At 37.6% G+C, this 16,630-nt stretch overlaps 2 protein-coding genes across 4 annotated transcripts; both read right to left on the minus strand.

Moving 5' to 3' along the window:
• Positions 1-3,439: 3,439 nt before the first annotated feature.
• LOC111811568 (L-ascorbate peroxidase 3-like) lies at positions 3,440-7,654 on the minus strand. Its single transcript, XM_023698478.1, has 10 exons — positions 7,584-7,654; positions 7,340-7,501; positions 6,892-7,016; positions 6,632-6,681; positions 5,568-5,633; positions 5,431-5,479; positions 4,752-4,834; positions 4,586-4,665; positions 4,388-4,490; positions 3,440-3,823 (listed from the first exon to the last, which is right to left on the minus strand). The coding sequence occupies exons 2-10, from the start codon at positions 7,450-7,452 to the stop codon at positions 3,632-3,634; spliced, it is 861 nt and encodes a 286-aa protein (XP_023554246.1). The 5' UTR covers positions 7,453-7,501; positions 7,584-7,654; the 3' UTR covers positions 3,440-3,631.
• Positions 7,655-8,394: 740 nt separating this feature from the next.
• Positions 8,395-15,778, minus strand: LOC111811927 (synaptotagmin-2-like). 3 transcript variants are annotated; one of them, XM_023698998.1, is made up of 12 exons: positions 15,352-15,778; positions 14,401-14,499; positions 14,270-14,320; positions 14,058-14,181; positions 12,476-12,594; positions 12,296-12,397; positions 11,510-11,584; positions 11,147-11,223; positions 10,815-11,061; positions 10,395-10,748; positions 9,123-9,254; positions 8,395-8,750 (listed from the first exon to the last, which is right to left on the minus strand). In XM_023698998.1, the coding sequence occupies exons 1-12, from the start codon at positions 15,460-15,462 to the stop codon at positions 8,619-8,621; spliced, it is 1,623 nt and encodes a 540-aa protein (XP_023554766.1). In that variant the 5' UTR covers positions 15,463-15,778; the 3' UTR covers positions 8,395-8,618. The 3 variants fall into 3 exon arrangements, with proteins under 3 accessions (XP_023554766.1, XP_023554767.1, XP_023554765.1); XM_023698999.1 differs by having other exon boundaries at positions 8,395-8,770; XM_023698997.1 differs by having other exon boundaries at positions 10,395-11,061.
• Between the last annotated feature and the right edge of the window lie 852 nt (positions 15,779-16,630).

Consider the following 16,630-nt stretch of genomic DNA (forward strand, 5'->3'; position numbering starts at 1 on the left):
TATGGGTAGTTGAAATCTTGAACCTAGCAATATGGGATTTGTTTTGAACTTTTGAATTGGTATGTGTTATTTATTCTGTTATTAGTATCATTTTTTTTGGCATTAAGAAGAGGGGTAGTTGTGAGTTCTTTGTTATTTAGGTATGATATCATTTGTACAAACCCTAGAGAGAGAAAGATCATATGAGAGAGAGATGAACAAGAGAGGGTTTCTAGAAGAGTTGGCAGTTTGGTAGAAAAGGAAGATGATTTCTGTCTTTATGTCTATGGAGGAAGGAAAAGATAGAATGAATGTATGATTGTGGGGTTTGGTTCAACTTCTCCCATTTCGATCTCTCTTTAAATCTCTACTTTTGTGATGCACGTTTTCTCTCAAACGCTAAATAGATCGTTAAATTTTTTATCTTTTTCTTTTGTTTGTGCATCCAAATTAAGTACAACAAGAATGGAATTTTGAACCTTTCAACCTAAAAAAACGTCGTAGATGCAGATTGATCTAATTATCTTCCCGTGACAATTAAAACCTCATAGGAAACTCATCCAGTCGACTACTATTTCCCTAAAGTCATCTTACCTTTTCATATGTCCAATGCCATGCATTGAATTTTTGTTAAGAACAAAAGGTTAAGTTTGGGGAAGAAGAAAGGGTCACAATAGGTCACCAATAAACCACCATACACAATTCCAATGGCAGAATCAAATTAGAGGAAGAAAAAGAAAGAAAAAAGAAATTTCAAAATCATACAGTAAAGTTGAAAATGTGTGAGATCTCATATCGATTGAAGAGAGAAACAAAACATTCTTTACAAGGGTGTGAAAATCTCTCTAACAAACGTGTATTAAAAACCTAGAGAGGAATTGGAAAGAGAACCGGACAAAAAGAAATAACTTGGAAATTAGAAAGAAAAACAAGGCTTTTGTTTCGATTCATCCCTACAACTAAAACCCATTATCTATTCTTACTCTAAACTATGAACTCAATCCTACATCATTTGATTATGCACCAAACCCGAACTCATTTGTCTCATAAATCCGACATAATTCAATCGAATCAGAGAAGAAGTTTGTCCTAAAAGAAGTATTTTAGAATAGTTTAATACCCATAAAATAAAATAGCATATCATCTAACGACGTATCAACATGACAGTAATAGAGCACTAAAAAGTTGTCGGGTCAGAACCGATGGGTTGAAAAGTCGAAGGAATGGGAGGGGGAGAGGATGGAAAATGGTATGTCTGAAATAGAAAGGAGTAAATACAAAATGCAAAAAAGAAAAAGAAGAAGAGTGGATGTTTTAGGGAAGGAAGGAAGGAAGGAAGGAAGGAAGGGAGGAGGAAAATGGGTGAAAGACAGCAGAGAAGCACTTTGGGGGAGGGGGTAAGGTAAATAATGGATATAATTCAGATCAGATCATCACATGTTTAGGTATTTGAATAAGACAGACTGGTGGGCCTCTCCCAGTAAGCACTTTTACCTAACTCTCTACTCCTTTCCTTCTTTGTCATGCCAAAAAACTGGTGGTTTTAATGTTCTCTGCTGCTACCAACCACCGACTACTGCTACCCTTCCCTCCTCACACTAATATTTTACTTTCTCCTCTCTTGAAAATTTCACCGCTATTTATGCTTTCTAATGAGAGTAAAGTGTATATATAGGTTAAAAAAGTTAGCACGAAAGTAAATGAAACTTACTCCAATTATCCAAGCCTACAACTAACAGATATTGTTCACTTTTACTTGTTTCGTATCGCTGTCAGCTTCACAGTTTTAAAACTGTCTGTTAGAGAAATGTTTCTACACCCTTACAAATAATGCTTTGTTCCCCTCTCCAACCAATGTAGAATTTCACAATCCACCTCTCTTAGGGGCCTAACGTCCTCACTGGCACAACACCCGGTGACTAACTCTGATACCATTTGTAAACTATTCAAGTCTACCGCTAACAGATATAGTCTACTTTGGCCCATTACATATCACTCTCAAGGTTTTAAAATGCATCTGCTAAAGAAAAGTTTTTATACTCTAATAAAAGATGCTTCGTTTTCCTTTATAACTAATATGAGATCTCACACTCACATAATATAGATGGTTTTTTGGTTAGGAAACGGAAAGGATGCTTCGTTTCCCTTCCTAGAGAATGGGAGTGGCAAAAGTTAGGCAAGTTGGGAATCTCTCTAATTTTTAAATTCAGTACATGGAAAGTATAAAAATATTATTTTTTAGAATTTAGACTATTTGGATCATAGAATTTGAACCACTTTCAAACCTATATTTGATAGTATTAGTGAAAACGAAAACATAATATAGAATTCATATTATGTACCTAGTTAGAGTAATTAATGAACTAGACATTTGTAATTCATTTATTTTATATTTTACGAGAGTAAAAATCAATTTGGTAATAATAATGTCAACCTAACTATAATTCACTATGACTTAACAGATAAAGCACCGATTACCATTTCAAGAGAGTACAGTTTGATTCTCACTCTCCAATTATTTTTTTAATTCAATAATTGTGTAGACGAGAGATCAAACTAACTTTCAAAATGATAATTAGTGTCTTTATCCACTTAAATTTACCTAAGTTTCGTACTAAAAAATGGCTAAGAAAATCAAAAGAGCAAACCATAGATGTACTTATATAGGTACAAGTACGGTTTGTAAGCTTAATTTGGCTGAAAATACCTACAATATAGGCTTCTAGAGAGAGATAGAAAGAGAAGTAATTGGCTTATTATCATTTTCACTTTCTAAAAAGGGGCTATGGCACTCTATTCCTGGGTTTGGTGTGGAGTATACAAAAAGCATGAACAAAAGAACATAAAATTCAAATCCAACATAACAAAATAGCAGCAGAAGCTAGATTTAGTGTTTGATTAGAAGGGTGAGTCTGTTGGCTCTACTACAGTCTTCTAGAACCACTGAAATTTTCTTTTTGGTTGGTAAGGAAAGGGATTGGGAGTAGGTTTGAAGATGATAAAAGAAACAACCCAAAGAGATTCCCCATTCAACAAAAGGCAGCTGTGTTCTTGTGTGGATACCCACCACAAGCTCCTTACTTGTAAATACCAAAAGAAAAAGGGCTCTAAAGTTCAAATGTTCCCGAAGGCCTCTCTTAATGTTGTTCCAAACAATATTTGTCAATTCCATCCACCGGAGATCTTTCTAAACAGTTAGTTCATTTGTCCATCTTTTGGTACACTTTCTTTTGGTTGTTTTTGACCACCTTGAATATTGTTATATTATGACCCTACCCCCACTCCACTCTGTTCTTATTCCTTGATCAAATTCAAGGATCAAAGATACCCCAAATGAAATATATTGTACTACAGGTATTAAATGAAGCTTTTAAATACAATAAGTTGGAAATTACCTGAACTTAATCATCCGGTGTAAGGTGATGATCTGAAAAGGGGAAACAAGAAATTTCACAAGGAATTAAACATATAAAGCAAGATATAAATATAGATTTTTATGGTATGATGATAATCTTGCAGAGTGTTTTTGTTTATGAAGCTAATACATGGAATCAGTATGATGCCTAGGTTGTCTTATTGGCATGATAATCTTCCAGGCTAGAAATGAACTCAATATTGCTATAAAGACAACTAGTCGACCTTGTCACTGAAGTTACTTCGATTTTTTGCGGATTTCGTATAAGTAGCTCAGAATTACCACAGCAGCTGCAACCGCGGCTCCAACGGCACCCTGAGCCAATACTGTGCTGTCCTTCACAATTGGTTTAGCAGAACCTGGAGTGAACCCTAGCTCTGAAAGTTTCTTGTGTGATTCAGCATAATCTTGGAAGAATACATCTTCATCCTGTAGAAATTGACGAAAATAGAATAAGAAATGGTTCATACATATGGTAGCTGAGAAGTACTATACACACTGGCCAAATCTAAAGTTCTATCAGTGGTACTTGCGAATGGTTAGAGACTGCAAACATTGTCTTTTTAACGGACATCTATTCTGAGATCCCACATCAGTTGAGGAGGAAAACAAATCATTCTTTATAAGGGGGTGGAAACCTTTCCCTAACAGACGAGTTTTAAAATCCTTGAGGGGAAACCCAAAAGGGAAAGCCCAAAAAGGACAATATCGGCCGACGGTGGGAACCTCTATTTGGGCCACTTCAACGAACATCTATGGTGAGATCCCCAATCGGTTGAGGAGAAGAACAAATCATTCTTTATAAGGGTGTGGAAACCTCTCCCTAACAGACGCGTTTTAAAAACCCAAAGAGGACATACATCTATAGTCCAGATCAAGCGGACTATTTATTTAAAGATCGGATTAGGCATAAAAAAATCTTTTAGTTTCCTCTTAGGGTAGCAAAATAGTAAAATTTCCCGCTAGTCCATAATGCATAAAATAAGACCTTACTTTTGCATACAATTCCACATATTGGCGGAATTCAGGATCTTCAAGTAAAGCCTTGTCCGTGGGAAGTTTTAATAGTCCCTCTGATTCACCTTTCAACAGTTCCCTATTAACATCAAATTGGCAACAATCAGAAATAACACCTTGTATGGCCTAATAAGATGATACAAGGATTAGCCTAAGATGTAGCTGAAGTCCTACACAAAGTATGAGTTATCAAACTTCAGAGGATCCTCTGTCCAAGGTCCATCGAAACCAGATCTCTCCGGATGTGCTCTTCCCTATAACATCAGAATTCACAACATATGATTCACTTAGTTAAACGATAATAACGCCATGCAAGAATAAAAATGTGTGAAGAAATTACCAAAGTGTGACCCCCAGACAATGCAACAATATCTTTGTCAGACAGACCCATCCTATAAAAGATGTCACGCAGATGCGGTGCACCTATCACCAAAATTAGAAAATGGCTATAGTTTAAAATATCGAGTCCTATAAGTGACAATTTCTTACCAAAACTTGAGCATCACAGCAAGAATGCACAAAAGTTTGTAGAATCTGAATGTATCAGTATCATTAAACCCCAGGAGAATTAAGAAGCAACTTCCAGTAAAATACAAATAAATATGACAAGATATTTTATTAAAAAAGCACAGTTCAAATACGAATTATCATGTCGAAAAGCATAAACTGTGATCGCATTATCAACATGATTAAATCACATTCAAGTTTGTGGCACTGACACTTATGATTCCATATCGAACCTCTAACCTCTAACAGCTTACTTTCATCTTAAACATGAGCCACAATTTGACAGCAAATTGTGCAACTAAAAAAACACTATAAAAAATGCAGATCTTCATTTTTTCCTCTTTGACAAATGATTGTAAAATATAATGATTATATTAAACCAGTTAGCTAGAAACTCAACCCTAATATTTTTTTCATTCACAGTACATAGCTAGATGCAGAAAAGGCATTCAGATATCGTTCAATTTGCAGGACTGCAGGAAGCTACAGACAAAATAACACAATTATTATACCTTTTTTAGCATCAGGAAGTCGGCCTTCCCTGGGACAAATGTTCGAATCCTGAGAACCAAGGATTCAGATGTTACTGGAACAGATGAAAAAACCATCAGATGCTACATTCATAAAGTAAACAAATAAATTACTCTACCTTTCTACCAGGAACAAAGTCAATAGTGGGTCCTCCAGTGACCTCAACAGCAACAACACCAGCTAGCTGAATTGAGTATATTTTAAACACTATCAGATCTTAGGGGATTGTAAAAAGCTTAATAGCACTGATGAATTGAGTACGCTTGATAACCTCCATAGTAGATGCATAATAATACACGACCATCTCTGAGTCTGCCTTGGTGAATGTGCAAGAATGAAACAATTATTGATACTAAGATTTGGTAAAGATGATTTCCTGAAATTTTTGCAACTGCCTTTGCCTAACATTTACACTCACCACTGGGTTACTTCAGTACCCATGGGTGTCACCTTTCGCTCACAGAGGCAATTGGAACAAATATATGGAGAATTCACTTCCAACATTTGGGGCCCAGATGATGTTTTCTTTTCCCTTACTTTATTGGAGTGAGGTGGGAAGTTCATGTAAACAGCGATTGTAGCCAATTCCTCACCAACTCCAAATGCAACTTAAATCATAATAGTTTATTATTGCCAAAAAGATTCAGCAATACTAATTACATTACAGGACATACAGTTTTAAAAATTTTCTTCGACTGTCACTGGTTCATAAAGTCTTCTTATTACAATTTTCACTTTTTCATTAAGCTTTTATCTAGGAGTTATGAAGAAGCAAATGTAAGCTTGTTTGTTAAAATACAAACTTAGACATGTATAGCATGTGAATTTGAAAGAGGCATGCATCTTTCCCACTACAAAGAGATCCAAAAATCACAGTATGAATCTGCTATGCTAATAAAATTTCAATGACAATATATTTCTCACGCTAAGATTACCAAAGTGTGAAGTTGAAACGCTTAACGACAGTAAAAGTGCTTAACCATTGTGGAGCTTTTCATCTAATTTCGATTAATATATCATTGGTCAATCACAACATATTTCTAACGTACTTCTCACGCTAAAATTTAAAACACATACAGTTCCTTACATGCAGAATCCATTCCACCTAAAATAGGATGAATCAGAATTGGTAAAATTACAAAACTGCAGGCATATCTATACTACCGTAACAGTTTCAGTTACCTGGTACAGGTCTGCATAAGTAATCTTCGGGTGTTTATACTTTACTTCCTCTGTTATTAAAGAAGAAAGACTAGTGTAAGTCAAATATGTTAATCTGCAATATTTAGTGGACATTCTCGGTAAATAAAAAACCACGATATGGCTCCAATATAATTTCGAAACTACAACAACAAAGATACTTCGAACCATACTCAGATAGCTTAATTGACTGACTTTCAGTTTACATGAACCTCAACGCAAAGAAGAAAACACTGGCATACCACAAAAATCAATGGCTTTTTTCAGTCCATTGTTAGACCCGTGAGAATACTCCTCCGCGTTCCTAATCGATCCATTAGGCCCTCCAGTTTTCGTACTCACATCGTACGTGCCAGCGTCGTGCCAACTTCAAAAGACGGCACAGAGTTAGAAACATCAAATTATTCGTCAAAAATCACTCCAAGAAAATCAGAGAGAAAGCAAAACTTCATTCAACACAAAAAAAAAAAAAAAAAAAAAAAAAAAAAAAAAAAAAAAAAAAAAAAAAAAAAAAANAGGAATAACAACAAGCAACTCAACCACAGAATCCTAAAGGAACCGTCCGTCTCCTTCATTTACACAACCGAACTCGCGATAAAAATGAAATGAGAGAAATAACAATCCGATACATACAACGATTATTCCAATACTTGAAAAAAGACAATCAAGGTGAATGTTGAGAGAGCATACGCCAGACGAAGCATGATCGGTGCACAGTTCCGGTTGGCAATGAGAGAGCGGAGGTGACGGCGAGCCTTATCGATCTCCTTAAGGTACTCTGTATCTACGACCGGTAACGCCATTACAGAGCAGCAAAACGAAAGGCGTTGCTTCGTACAGTAGAGAGGATACCTGAAGAAGAAGAAGAAGATGAAGAAACGATGGAATTGGATATTATAGTTAGCAGACGAGAGAAGAAAAGTCAAGTGAATACCTCGAACTTCGCAAAAATCTGCTCCCAATTTGATAATGCGACCTCCAAAGCTCATCCTTTGGCCATGAACCGCCACGCGCCTTTTATACAAAATTTTCAGTGATCCAAAATTATTTCGTTCTTTTTTTTTTATTTATTATAATTATTTTAAAAAAATTGTAGACTGGAATTCGTTGTTGAATTTAACCACAAAATAAATAATTTGTAAAATAGGTTAAATTGTAAATAAGTGGATAAACTTTCAATTTTGTATATATTAAATTCTTAGAAAAAAATATGTAATTATATTTTAGAAAACTAATTTTATTAAATATAAACTGTATCATAATAATTTGAATAGACTACCCTGTGTCACATATGTGTGTCACAGTATGGGCAAACGTGTCGAGACAAGTGTCTCGGACGATTTCTTTTAAAATGGGTTTTTCAAGGACAATACCGGGCGGCACGGGTGTGTTGGTATTGAGCCCCAGCCCGCGTGTTGGAGGTTGCTACATACCCCCGCTATCCGGGTCATTATCCGTAAATGACACAACATGGGCACGGGAGGGCCAATGCCTCGATAGAACCCTGATGGGTGGATGTTCGGGAAGTCCCAATGCGATGAGTGACATGCGGGCCCGTTCTCGATGGCATGACTGAACAAGTTGTGATGGCCAACGACATCTCGAAACTCAGGATGGTGTCAAGACATATGGACCATGTTGATGCCAATAATCAAACGACCGATGGAACGTTCAGGTTCCATTGGAAACTAAAACCCAGAACATAGTAAGATTTAGAACCCCTGGATCAGACGATAGATGAAATATTCGGGTTCAAATGAAAACTAAATTCAAAACGAATAGAGTAAGTTTTATAACCCAAGGATCAAACGACCGATGAAATGTTCGGGTTCAAATAAAAACTAAACTCAGAACCTCTTTATTTGTATGGGCGATGAAAAGTATAAGAAATGAATATGTGTTAGAAAAATGTGTTTCCTGTCTCTTGCTGTATTCCTCTGAAGATTTAAGCAAGAAAAAAATGGTGAGCTCAAGATGAAGTCCTCCATTGCAACTCAATCTGAATCCTTCCATTCTTTGAGTCTATAAGGTGGTACTTTTCGTTTATCCTTTTGTTCGTAACAACGTCACCCAGACTTATCTCCGCGTACCCCAATGATTCCTGTTCCAAAACACGCATATCTTTCGTCAAGGAAAGACGAACGATTGTGTAGACAAAAGTACTTCAGAATCGTTCGTTTTGGAATGTCTTTTGAAGTACACAAAAAAGGGTCTTTATAGCATTTATAAAGTCATTTCAAACCGTCCTTCAAACTGAGTATCTGAAGAAGAGTTTTGATAAGTAAAAAGACATGACACAAACTACCCGAGTTTACTTCTTTTACTTGAATAATAGTATGCCCATAACCCCTAAATCATGCTCGTTCATTTGAGTTTAACATATGAAGGTGGAGATTCGAACGTCTGACCTATTAGCTGATGGTAGTCTATGTTTTAACTGGTCGAGCTATTTTCGAATATAGTAACCACGTACCTTGGGATGCAAGAGGCCCATTCTTGATGATGAGCTGAGAACTTCCACATATAACTTGTCATCTGTGGGTGGTTCTTCCAGCATAAATTCAAATTCTTCTTCCCATCTTGGGTCTCTGTTCTTCTTCAGACGCTGCCAAACAAAAAAGGCCCAGACAAGAAGTAGATAAATATCGATCTAGAGCTCTGACCATAGCGGCTTAAGAGACTTCCCTCTTAAAAACCTTTCTCCACTAGCTACCGAAATTAATGCAGTCAATTATGTCTCTTCTAGAAGTTGGTTAGTTACCTCTCATTTTGTTCTAGGATTCTTCCTACTCGTAGGTCATTTACGGCATGCATTTTAGGAGTCCAGTAGATATTTACTGTAACAGTCCAAGCTCACTCCTAGCAGATATTTTCTTCTTTGGACTTTCCCTCTTGGACTTCCCCTCAAGGTGTTTAAAACGTGTCTGCTAGGGAGAGGTTTCCACACCCTTATAAAAAATGTTTTGTTCTCCTCCCCAACTAACGTGGAATATCACAATCCACCCCCCTTTGAGGCCCGGCGTCCTCGCTGGCACTCATTCCCTCCTCCAATCGATGTGGGACCCACAATCCACCCCCTTCAGGGCTCAGCCTTCTTGCTGGCACATCACCCGGTGTCTGGTTCTGACACCATTTGTAACAGCCCAACCCCACTGCTAATAGATATTATCCTCTTTGGGTTTTCCCTTTCGAGCTTCCCCTCAAGATTTTTAAAGCGCGTCTGCTAGAGAGAGGTTTCCACACCCTTATAAAGAATATTTTGTTCTCCTCCCCAATTAATGTGGGATATCACAATCCACCCCCCTTCGAGGCCCAGCGTCCTCGCTAGCACTCGTTCCCTTCTCCAATCGATGTGCGACCCCCCAATCCACCCCACTTTGAGGCACAGCATCTCTGCTGGCACACCATCTCATGTCCACCTCCCTTCGGGGCTCAGCCTTCTCGCTAGCATATCACCCGGCGTCTGGTTCTGACACCATTCGTAACAGCCCAAGCCCACCACTAACAAATATGATCCTTTTTGGGCTTTTCCTTTCGGGGTTCCCCTCAAGGTTTTTTAAATGCGTCTACTAAGGAGAGGTTTTAACACTCATCCGATGTGGGATATCACATTTACCTAAACCAGTAGGTACGTTACAACTTTGATTCTTATAAACTACAAAGATCTCTAGAAATTCCCACTTGTTATATGAGTAATGATGATAGTAAAGCAAGATCATTATCATGAACAAGAATCATAAGATACCTTAGTTCTTTTCTCTTCTCCTTTGAAGAGAAGCCTCACATATGGATTGTTATGGTGCTTGCCTTCAACATCTTGAGCTTCATGAACAATAACTACCAGTAGACCTCCATTTTCTGGCGTTCCTGCAGGAGCATCCATTACCTTCTTCTGTGAATCATCAAAATCTCCAGCTAGTTCATCTTCCTTGAATGGTTTATACGTCAACTCAACCACAATTTGTCCCCTGTTCTTCTCATTTTGAACATCATTCAAGTCCATGTTCTTGAGCAGGTCAAGCGTGAACACTTTTGGCTCATCCGGATAAAGCTCTTTCAAAGGGACTAGATTTATGCCCATTTTGTCATGCTTTCCAACCTTTAAACATAAACTATATGAGCCTAAATAGAACAGATTCAAGGAAAGGACAACAAAGTTACTGACCTGCTCCCAGTCAAAAACTTGGAACTCTATGGCTTGGGAATTTGGATCTTTAACCACAAAATTGAACTCCTCATTCCATTCTGGATTCAAATTCTTTTGCTTCACAGTGGTCTTTTTTGAAGGTAGATTTTCCTCTGTAAGCTGCAGCTTTACATAGGGATCTGATGCACCTAAAAGGTCTTTCTTTTTTAGCCTCAATGCCCTCACAACCTTCACATCTAGGATACCAACCGGCTTCCTTAGCGCTCTATGAAATCAAAATTGATTATATTAGCACAGGAGATAGCCTAAACACAAGTTTCATAGCATTGAAATAAACAATATGAACATACGTTGATGGATCCATGACTGCTATATCCAAGGTTTTAGGCCATAGATACAAGTTGCCAACCTGATCTTTAATGGTCTCCTGCAGTTATAGTTTTCAATGCAATCATGAACATGATTTCCAGATCGAACTCGTTCGAATTCAACTCAATAAAGTGAGACAGATTTGCATTTTTTGAGTGTTTGAACGTTCGATCTCGCTACGAAAAAATGAAGGGAAAACGCAGCCAAATAATGGTGTCATCTTGAGAATGGATTACCATAGAGGCTGATAGATGTTACTTTGCTTCAGATACTGAACTATATTAACTTACATGGAAAGCTTAATGCATATGCGCTTAGCCAGAATAAAAACATCACTACAGTACCTGGACAAAGTGGTGGAGACCTGGAATTGACATTAAGTCAGCCCCAACAAGTTTTAGGCCAAAATCAACGTGTGGCTGCAAAACCAACAGCAGAGTTGAGTCGATCAGCACAATCAATAAGCCATAAGTTTTCAAAAACGAGAGAGAGAATTCAAATTCTCGTGGGCTAATTTAGGGAATGATCATGAGATTTAAAAGTAAGGAATACATTTCTCCATTGGTATGAGGCCTTTTAGGGAAGCCCAAAGCAAAGCCACGAGAGCTTATACTCAAAGTGGACAGTATCATACTATTGTAGAGAGTCGTGATTCCTTACATGGTATTAAAGTTCGTGCTCTTAATTTAGCCATGTCAATATAATCCCTAAGTGTCGAACAAAGAAATTTCTAGTCTCGAACATGTAGTCAAGTGACTCATGTGTCGAACAAAGGGTGTACTTTGTTCGAGGGCTCCAGAGAAAGGAGTCGAGCCTCGATTAAGGGGAGACTGTTCGAGGGCTACATAGACCTCAAGGGAGGCTCTATGGTGTACTTTGTTCGAGGGGAGGATTGTTGGGTGGGAGTCTCACATTGGCTAGCAGATATTGTCCTCTTTGGGCTTTCCCTCAAAGTTTTTAAAACGCGTATGCTAGGGAGAGGTTTTCACAGCCTTATAAAGAATGTTTCGTTTCCTTCTCCAATCAATGTGGGATCTCATGTTAGGTGACTCGAGAGAAGCTTAATTTCCAGTCACAAAACTTGAGTAAATACGAACAAGAAATGGAATGGTGACTCGTGATCACAAAACCTTTTCCATGAGCGAGACGAAGATATTTGCAAAACAAGGAAAGCTTGGAACCAATGGCTTCAAGGTAATACGTGGGGCTGCAAAAACTTGCAAATCTAAAACCTGTAGTTGCCAGACAGAAGAATGAAAAAGTCATTTAAAATTTTAGGCATAGAATAAGAAAAGACATCATATTCTCACCTGAACTGTTGCTTTCAGTCCAAATGCCTTGATTGCTATCAGGACATTTGGATTTCCAGCCCATTTTATTGAAGGTTCCATTATCAGCTCCTTCTCATCAGTAACGTACACTTTCATGCCTAACAAGAAACATGATCATAAGAAAAGATCAGCTGCTATCTTGAATAGAAATAATGATACAACGAATTAAATTCTCTACTGCAACAGATGAAAGGCAAAATAAAAAGATGTTTTTGTAACGGTCCAAGCCCACCGCTAGCAGATATCGTCCTCTTTGACTTTTCCCTTTCGGGCACTCGTTCCCTTCTCTAATCGATGTGGGACACCCCAATCCACTCCCTTTGGAGCCAGCTTCCTTGCTGGCACACCGCCTCGTGTCCACTCCCTTTGGGGCTCAGCCTCCTCATTGGCACATCGCCCGGTGTCTTGCTCTAATACAATTTGTAACAACCCAAGCTCACTGCTAGTAGATATTGTCCTCTTTGGGCTTTTCCTTTCGGGCACTTGTTCCCTTCTCCAATCGATGTGGAACCCCCCAATCCACCCCCTTTTGGGCCAGTGTCACGGTCATGCTTGTCCAAGGCATGTCGCCCATGGCCGCATGCCCGTGACATGCCGAAACCTTTTCCTTGTACTACTTTATTGCTTTCTTTTACCGCTTTCAAGTTGTATTATTTTTTTCTTGTTTTCTTTAAGAGTATGACGTTTCGGCAATGTCATGCCTACGCCTGGTAGACATGAAATGCCTCAAAATGTACTATAGGGGGATACGACTAGTAGTCAACTTCTCCCTACCCGATAGTTATATGCAGTGAGCCGTTGTTGTTGCCTTTTTTGCTTACATTTCCATATAACACCAATCTCTCTCTCTCTTACTTTCAAAACTCTTTTTCCAAAACTTCTCTTCCCTGCTTTCTAAAATTTTCTCTTGAAATCGAGACCCAAGGTTTGTATTCACGTTGCCTGATCGCAGGCAACGTAACTCAAAGTAGGCTTGACCCACTCAGTGCTGAGAGTGGGTGCCGCACAATCGCCAAATCCGCTGCCTAGAAACCGCGATTGTGACACCCAGCGTCCTTGCTGGCATACCCCTTCGGGGCTCAACCTCCTTACCGGCACATCGCCCGATGTCTGGCTTTGATAGCATTTGTAACCGCCCAAGCCCACCGCTAGTAGATATTGTCCTCTTTAAAATTTCCCTTTCGAGCTTTCCCTCAAAGTTTTTAAAACGCGTATGCTAGGGAGAGGTTTCCACACCCTTATAAAGAATGCTTCGTTTTCCTCCCCAACGAACATGGGATCTCACATTCTTAGTCCACATGATGCAACGTATCAAAGTCCTATTTCCCTAGTCTTGAATTGTGTAAAGCATACTCTATGATCTCCTTCCAATCATGACTTTTTAGCTTCTTCTCCTTCTTTCAAGACATTCACAAGTGCAGAAATAACCATCTTCAAGTTCAAACAGTTCTACATTTTCCCACATTCACAAAACAGAACTAAGATTCAATGGAATACTTCATAAAAGTTTCACATAAAATTCCTCTAATATTGAACCTGAAGAGTTGAATCACATCAGTACCTTGAAATGTCGGCGGCAAGGACCCCAATGTGAGTGCTTCGAAATCAACGGAATCAATCTTAAATTTAGGAATTTGCTCTGCAATTATAGGTTTAGCAATTTCTCTTACTGTTTTGCATATCGCCTGTATCAACAAGAAACATAAGATTTCTGAACAGACACAAGAAATGGATAACAAAAGCATGCTGCTGCTAATAAACAGATGAGTGAACCTTATCAAGGTAAGGCCACATATATTGAATAAGCCTGTTAAGCCAGTCAACCTACAAAATAGTTGATACCAAAAGTATAAGATAATTCAGTGAAAATGCAAAACCAGAGGCATTTAAAGCAAGTTACATACACGATCATAATCTGGACATTTCACCCAAAGTGGTATCTCAGGAAGCATTTGCTGCAATCTTATTGTGTCCTCTTCGACAAGCGGGCGAATCTCATGATCCTGAACAAACCATTTCAGCATAAGTTCTTCAAAATCCATAGAATGTAGGATAGACATCGTAAGGATAACAAAGCTGTAACGGCCTAAGCCCACCGCTAGCAGATATTGTCCCTTTTGGGCTTTCCCTTTCGAGTTTCTCCTCAAGGTTTTTAAAACGTGTGTGCTAGGAAGAGGTTTCTACATTCTTATAAAGAATGTTTCGTTCTCCTTTCCAACTGACGTGGGATCTCACAATTCACCCCCCTTCAAAGCCCAGCGTCCTTACTGTCACACCGCCTCATGTCTACCCCTTCGGGACTTAGCCTCTTTGCTGGCATGTCTGGTGTCTGCTTTGATACCATTTGTAACGGCCCAAACTCATCGCTAATCAACTGTGTCAGTTGGTATCAGAGCCAAACACCAGGCGGTGACTATGATCCATCCAAACGTTGATATTGGATTGACTATGATCTGAACCCCTTAACATATGATCAAACCAAACATTTCTGTAACCCCTCATTTTCAAATTCAACGTCATATGAACTCAATTTCCAATTAATTTTAAACATGCCTACATAATCCTACTCCATTTGCTTCATGTAAGATATTAAATCCTAAGTGGTGACTATGATCTGAACCCCTTAACTATTTGCATTCACCCTTACGGTTCAATCCAAACGATCCAATGATCCTTTATCGATCTTATCAAGGATCGCAAATCCTAAGATCGTATATAAAAACCAGATCTAATTATATTAGTGTTTATAAAAGGTCTTAATAGTAATGAAACTCGTGGTTATGGAACTGAATCTGTTGGTATGAAACACTTTCTGAAATCTCCTTGTAAATGAACCAAAGCAAATAAATACTAACCTCAACGTTATTAGGCTGAACATAGATGAAAAGGAAGTAACCAGCAACAAGGCCGATGGAGATGCCGACTCCAAATCCAAAAAGACCCAATATAGTACCGAAAAACCCCATCTCAATTCCTGTTCATCGACTTTCCGGCGCCTTCAAACTTGCAGATCAATGATTCAATAAGAATATTCTACAGAGGGGATTTTGGAAGATCCGAAGCTTCCTTCTCGATTTCAACGACCAAAACAACGGAATCGAAAGCCGACAGTCAAAAAAATCATTGAAATCGAAGCATTGATCTTCTAAAAACAAGTAGCGAATGTTGTAGTTTTTGTTTTTTCGGGATGGTTTCGTTTTTGTCGCAAAATTTTTAGAATGAAAAGATTGTTGATGTTGCAATTGGGGGAACTCGGAAACAGCCAACGATTTGATTCGCGGTTTTCATGGCGTGGCGCAGAACTTGATCCAATTGCTTCTCTCATTTAAAGCGGTAAAATTTTAGTACTTCTTCATGCCACGTGTCATTCGAGGGTGCTATTTAATTTTTTAAAAAGTTCTCTTTTACCTGAATTTAGGTAATAATTTCAATTTTCATTCTAAATTAGAGTTTTTTTTTTTTTTTTAAATAACAATATTGGTATAATTTTTTTTAATTTACAAATTTTTAAATTTTAAGGTATCATTTTTTGTTTTTAATTTTTTAAGCTAAATTATGCAAATATTCATTCAAATGAAAATCATTAATGAAAATTTAATCTCATTTATCAAAAAAAAAAAAAAAAAAAAGAAGAAGATCATTCTAGCTTAGCAACGGTTGGAGTTATTACCTGCATGAGCACCTAACGACCATTTGAGTTAAACAAGTTCATGGTATTCACGAGCCTTTAGATGAATGAAAGATAAAGTGCCCGAAGAGACCCTCTAAGTCCATAACTTAAACACGAATTTGAATTTATAGCTTAACCCTGATAATCCTCTAATGACCGGTCCAAATTAGTGTTTCATAACAATCGAAGATGTCTCTTATGATAAGCCAACTTCAATATTTAGCCGAATGGTTTATTCAAAATTTGTTTATAATAAAAATAAAATATTAAGTTTTTATTTGTTTCCAAATTAAGGTTAATTTAAATATATTTTTTTTATTTAAAAAACTTTTTTTAAATATCAAAAACCAAAATTTGTAAAAAAATTATTAAAAGAATTTAAGTTACAAATATTAATTAATAATGACTAAGAATTTAAAAATTATTAAAAGAATTGAAGCCATATTGAGATAACAAAAACTTAA

The sequence above is a fragment of the Cucurbita pepo genome, chromosome LG15, assembly GCF_002806865.2.
Source record: "Cucurbita pepo subsp. pepo cultivar mu-cu-16 chromosome LG15, ASM280686v2, whole genome shotgun sequence".
Lineage (NCBI taxonomy): Eukaryota > Viridiplantae > Streptophyta > Magnoliopsida > Cucurbitales > Cucurbitaceae > Cucurbita > Cucurbita pepo.

What these genes read in the sequence shown, in the direction of transcription:
- LOC111811927 (XM_023698997.1), bottom strand. Translation starts at nt 15,462, where the DNA reads ATGGGGTTTTTCGGTACTATATTGGGTCTTTTTGGATTTGGAGTCGGC. An exon ending in TCGTCTCGCTCATGGAAAAG is followed by an intron (nt 11,585 to 12,295) that starts GTTTTGTGATCA and finishes TTGGTTTTGCAG; the next exon opens with CCACACGTTGATTTTGGCCT. An exon ending in TGGGCCTCTTGCATCCCAAG is followed by an intron (nt 8,751 to 9,122) that starts GTACGTGGTTAC and finishes GTTTTGGAACAG; the next exon opens with GAATCATTGGGGTACGCGGA.
- LOC111811568 (XM_023698478.1), bottom strand. Translation starts at nt 7,452, where the DNA reads ATGGCGTTACCGGTCGTAGATACAGAGTACCTTAAGGAGATCGATAAG. An exon ending in CTTATGCAGACCTGTACCAG is followed by an intron (nt 5,634 to 6,631) that starts GTAACTGAAACT and finishes TACTCAATTCAG; the next exon opens with CTAGCTGGTGTTGTTGCTGT. An exon ending in TTTGATAACTCATACTTTGT is followed by an intron (nt 4,491 to 4,585) that starts GTAGGACTTCAG and finishes TGATGTTAATAG; the next exon opens with GGAACTGTTGAAAGGTGAAT.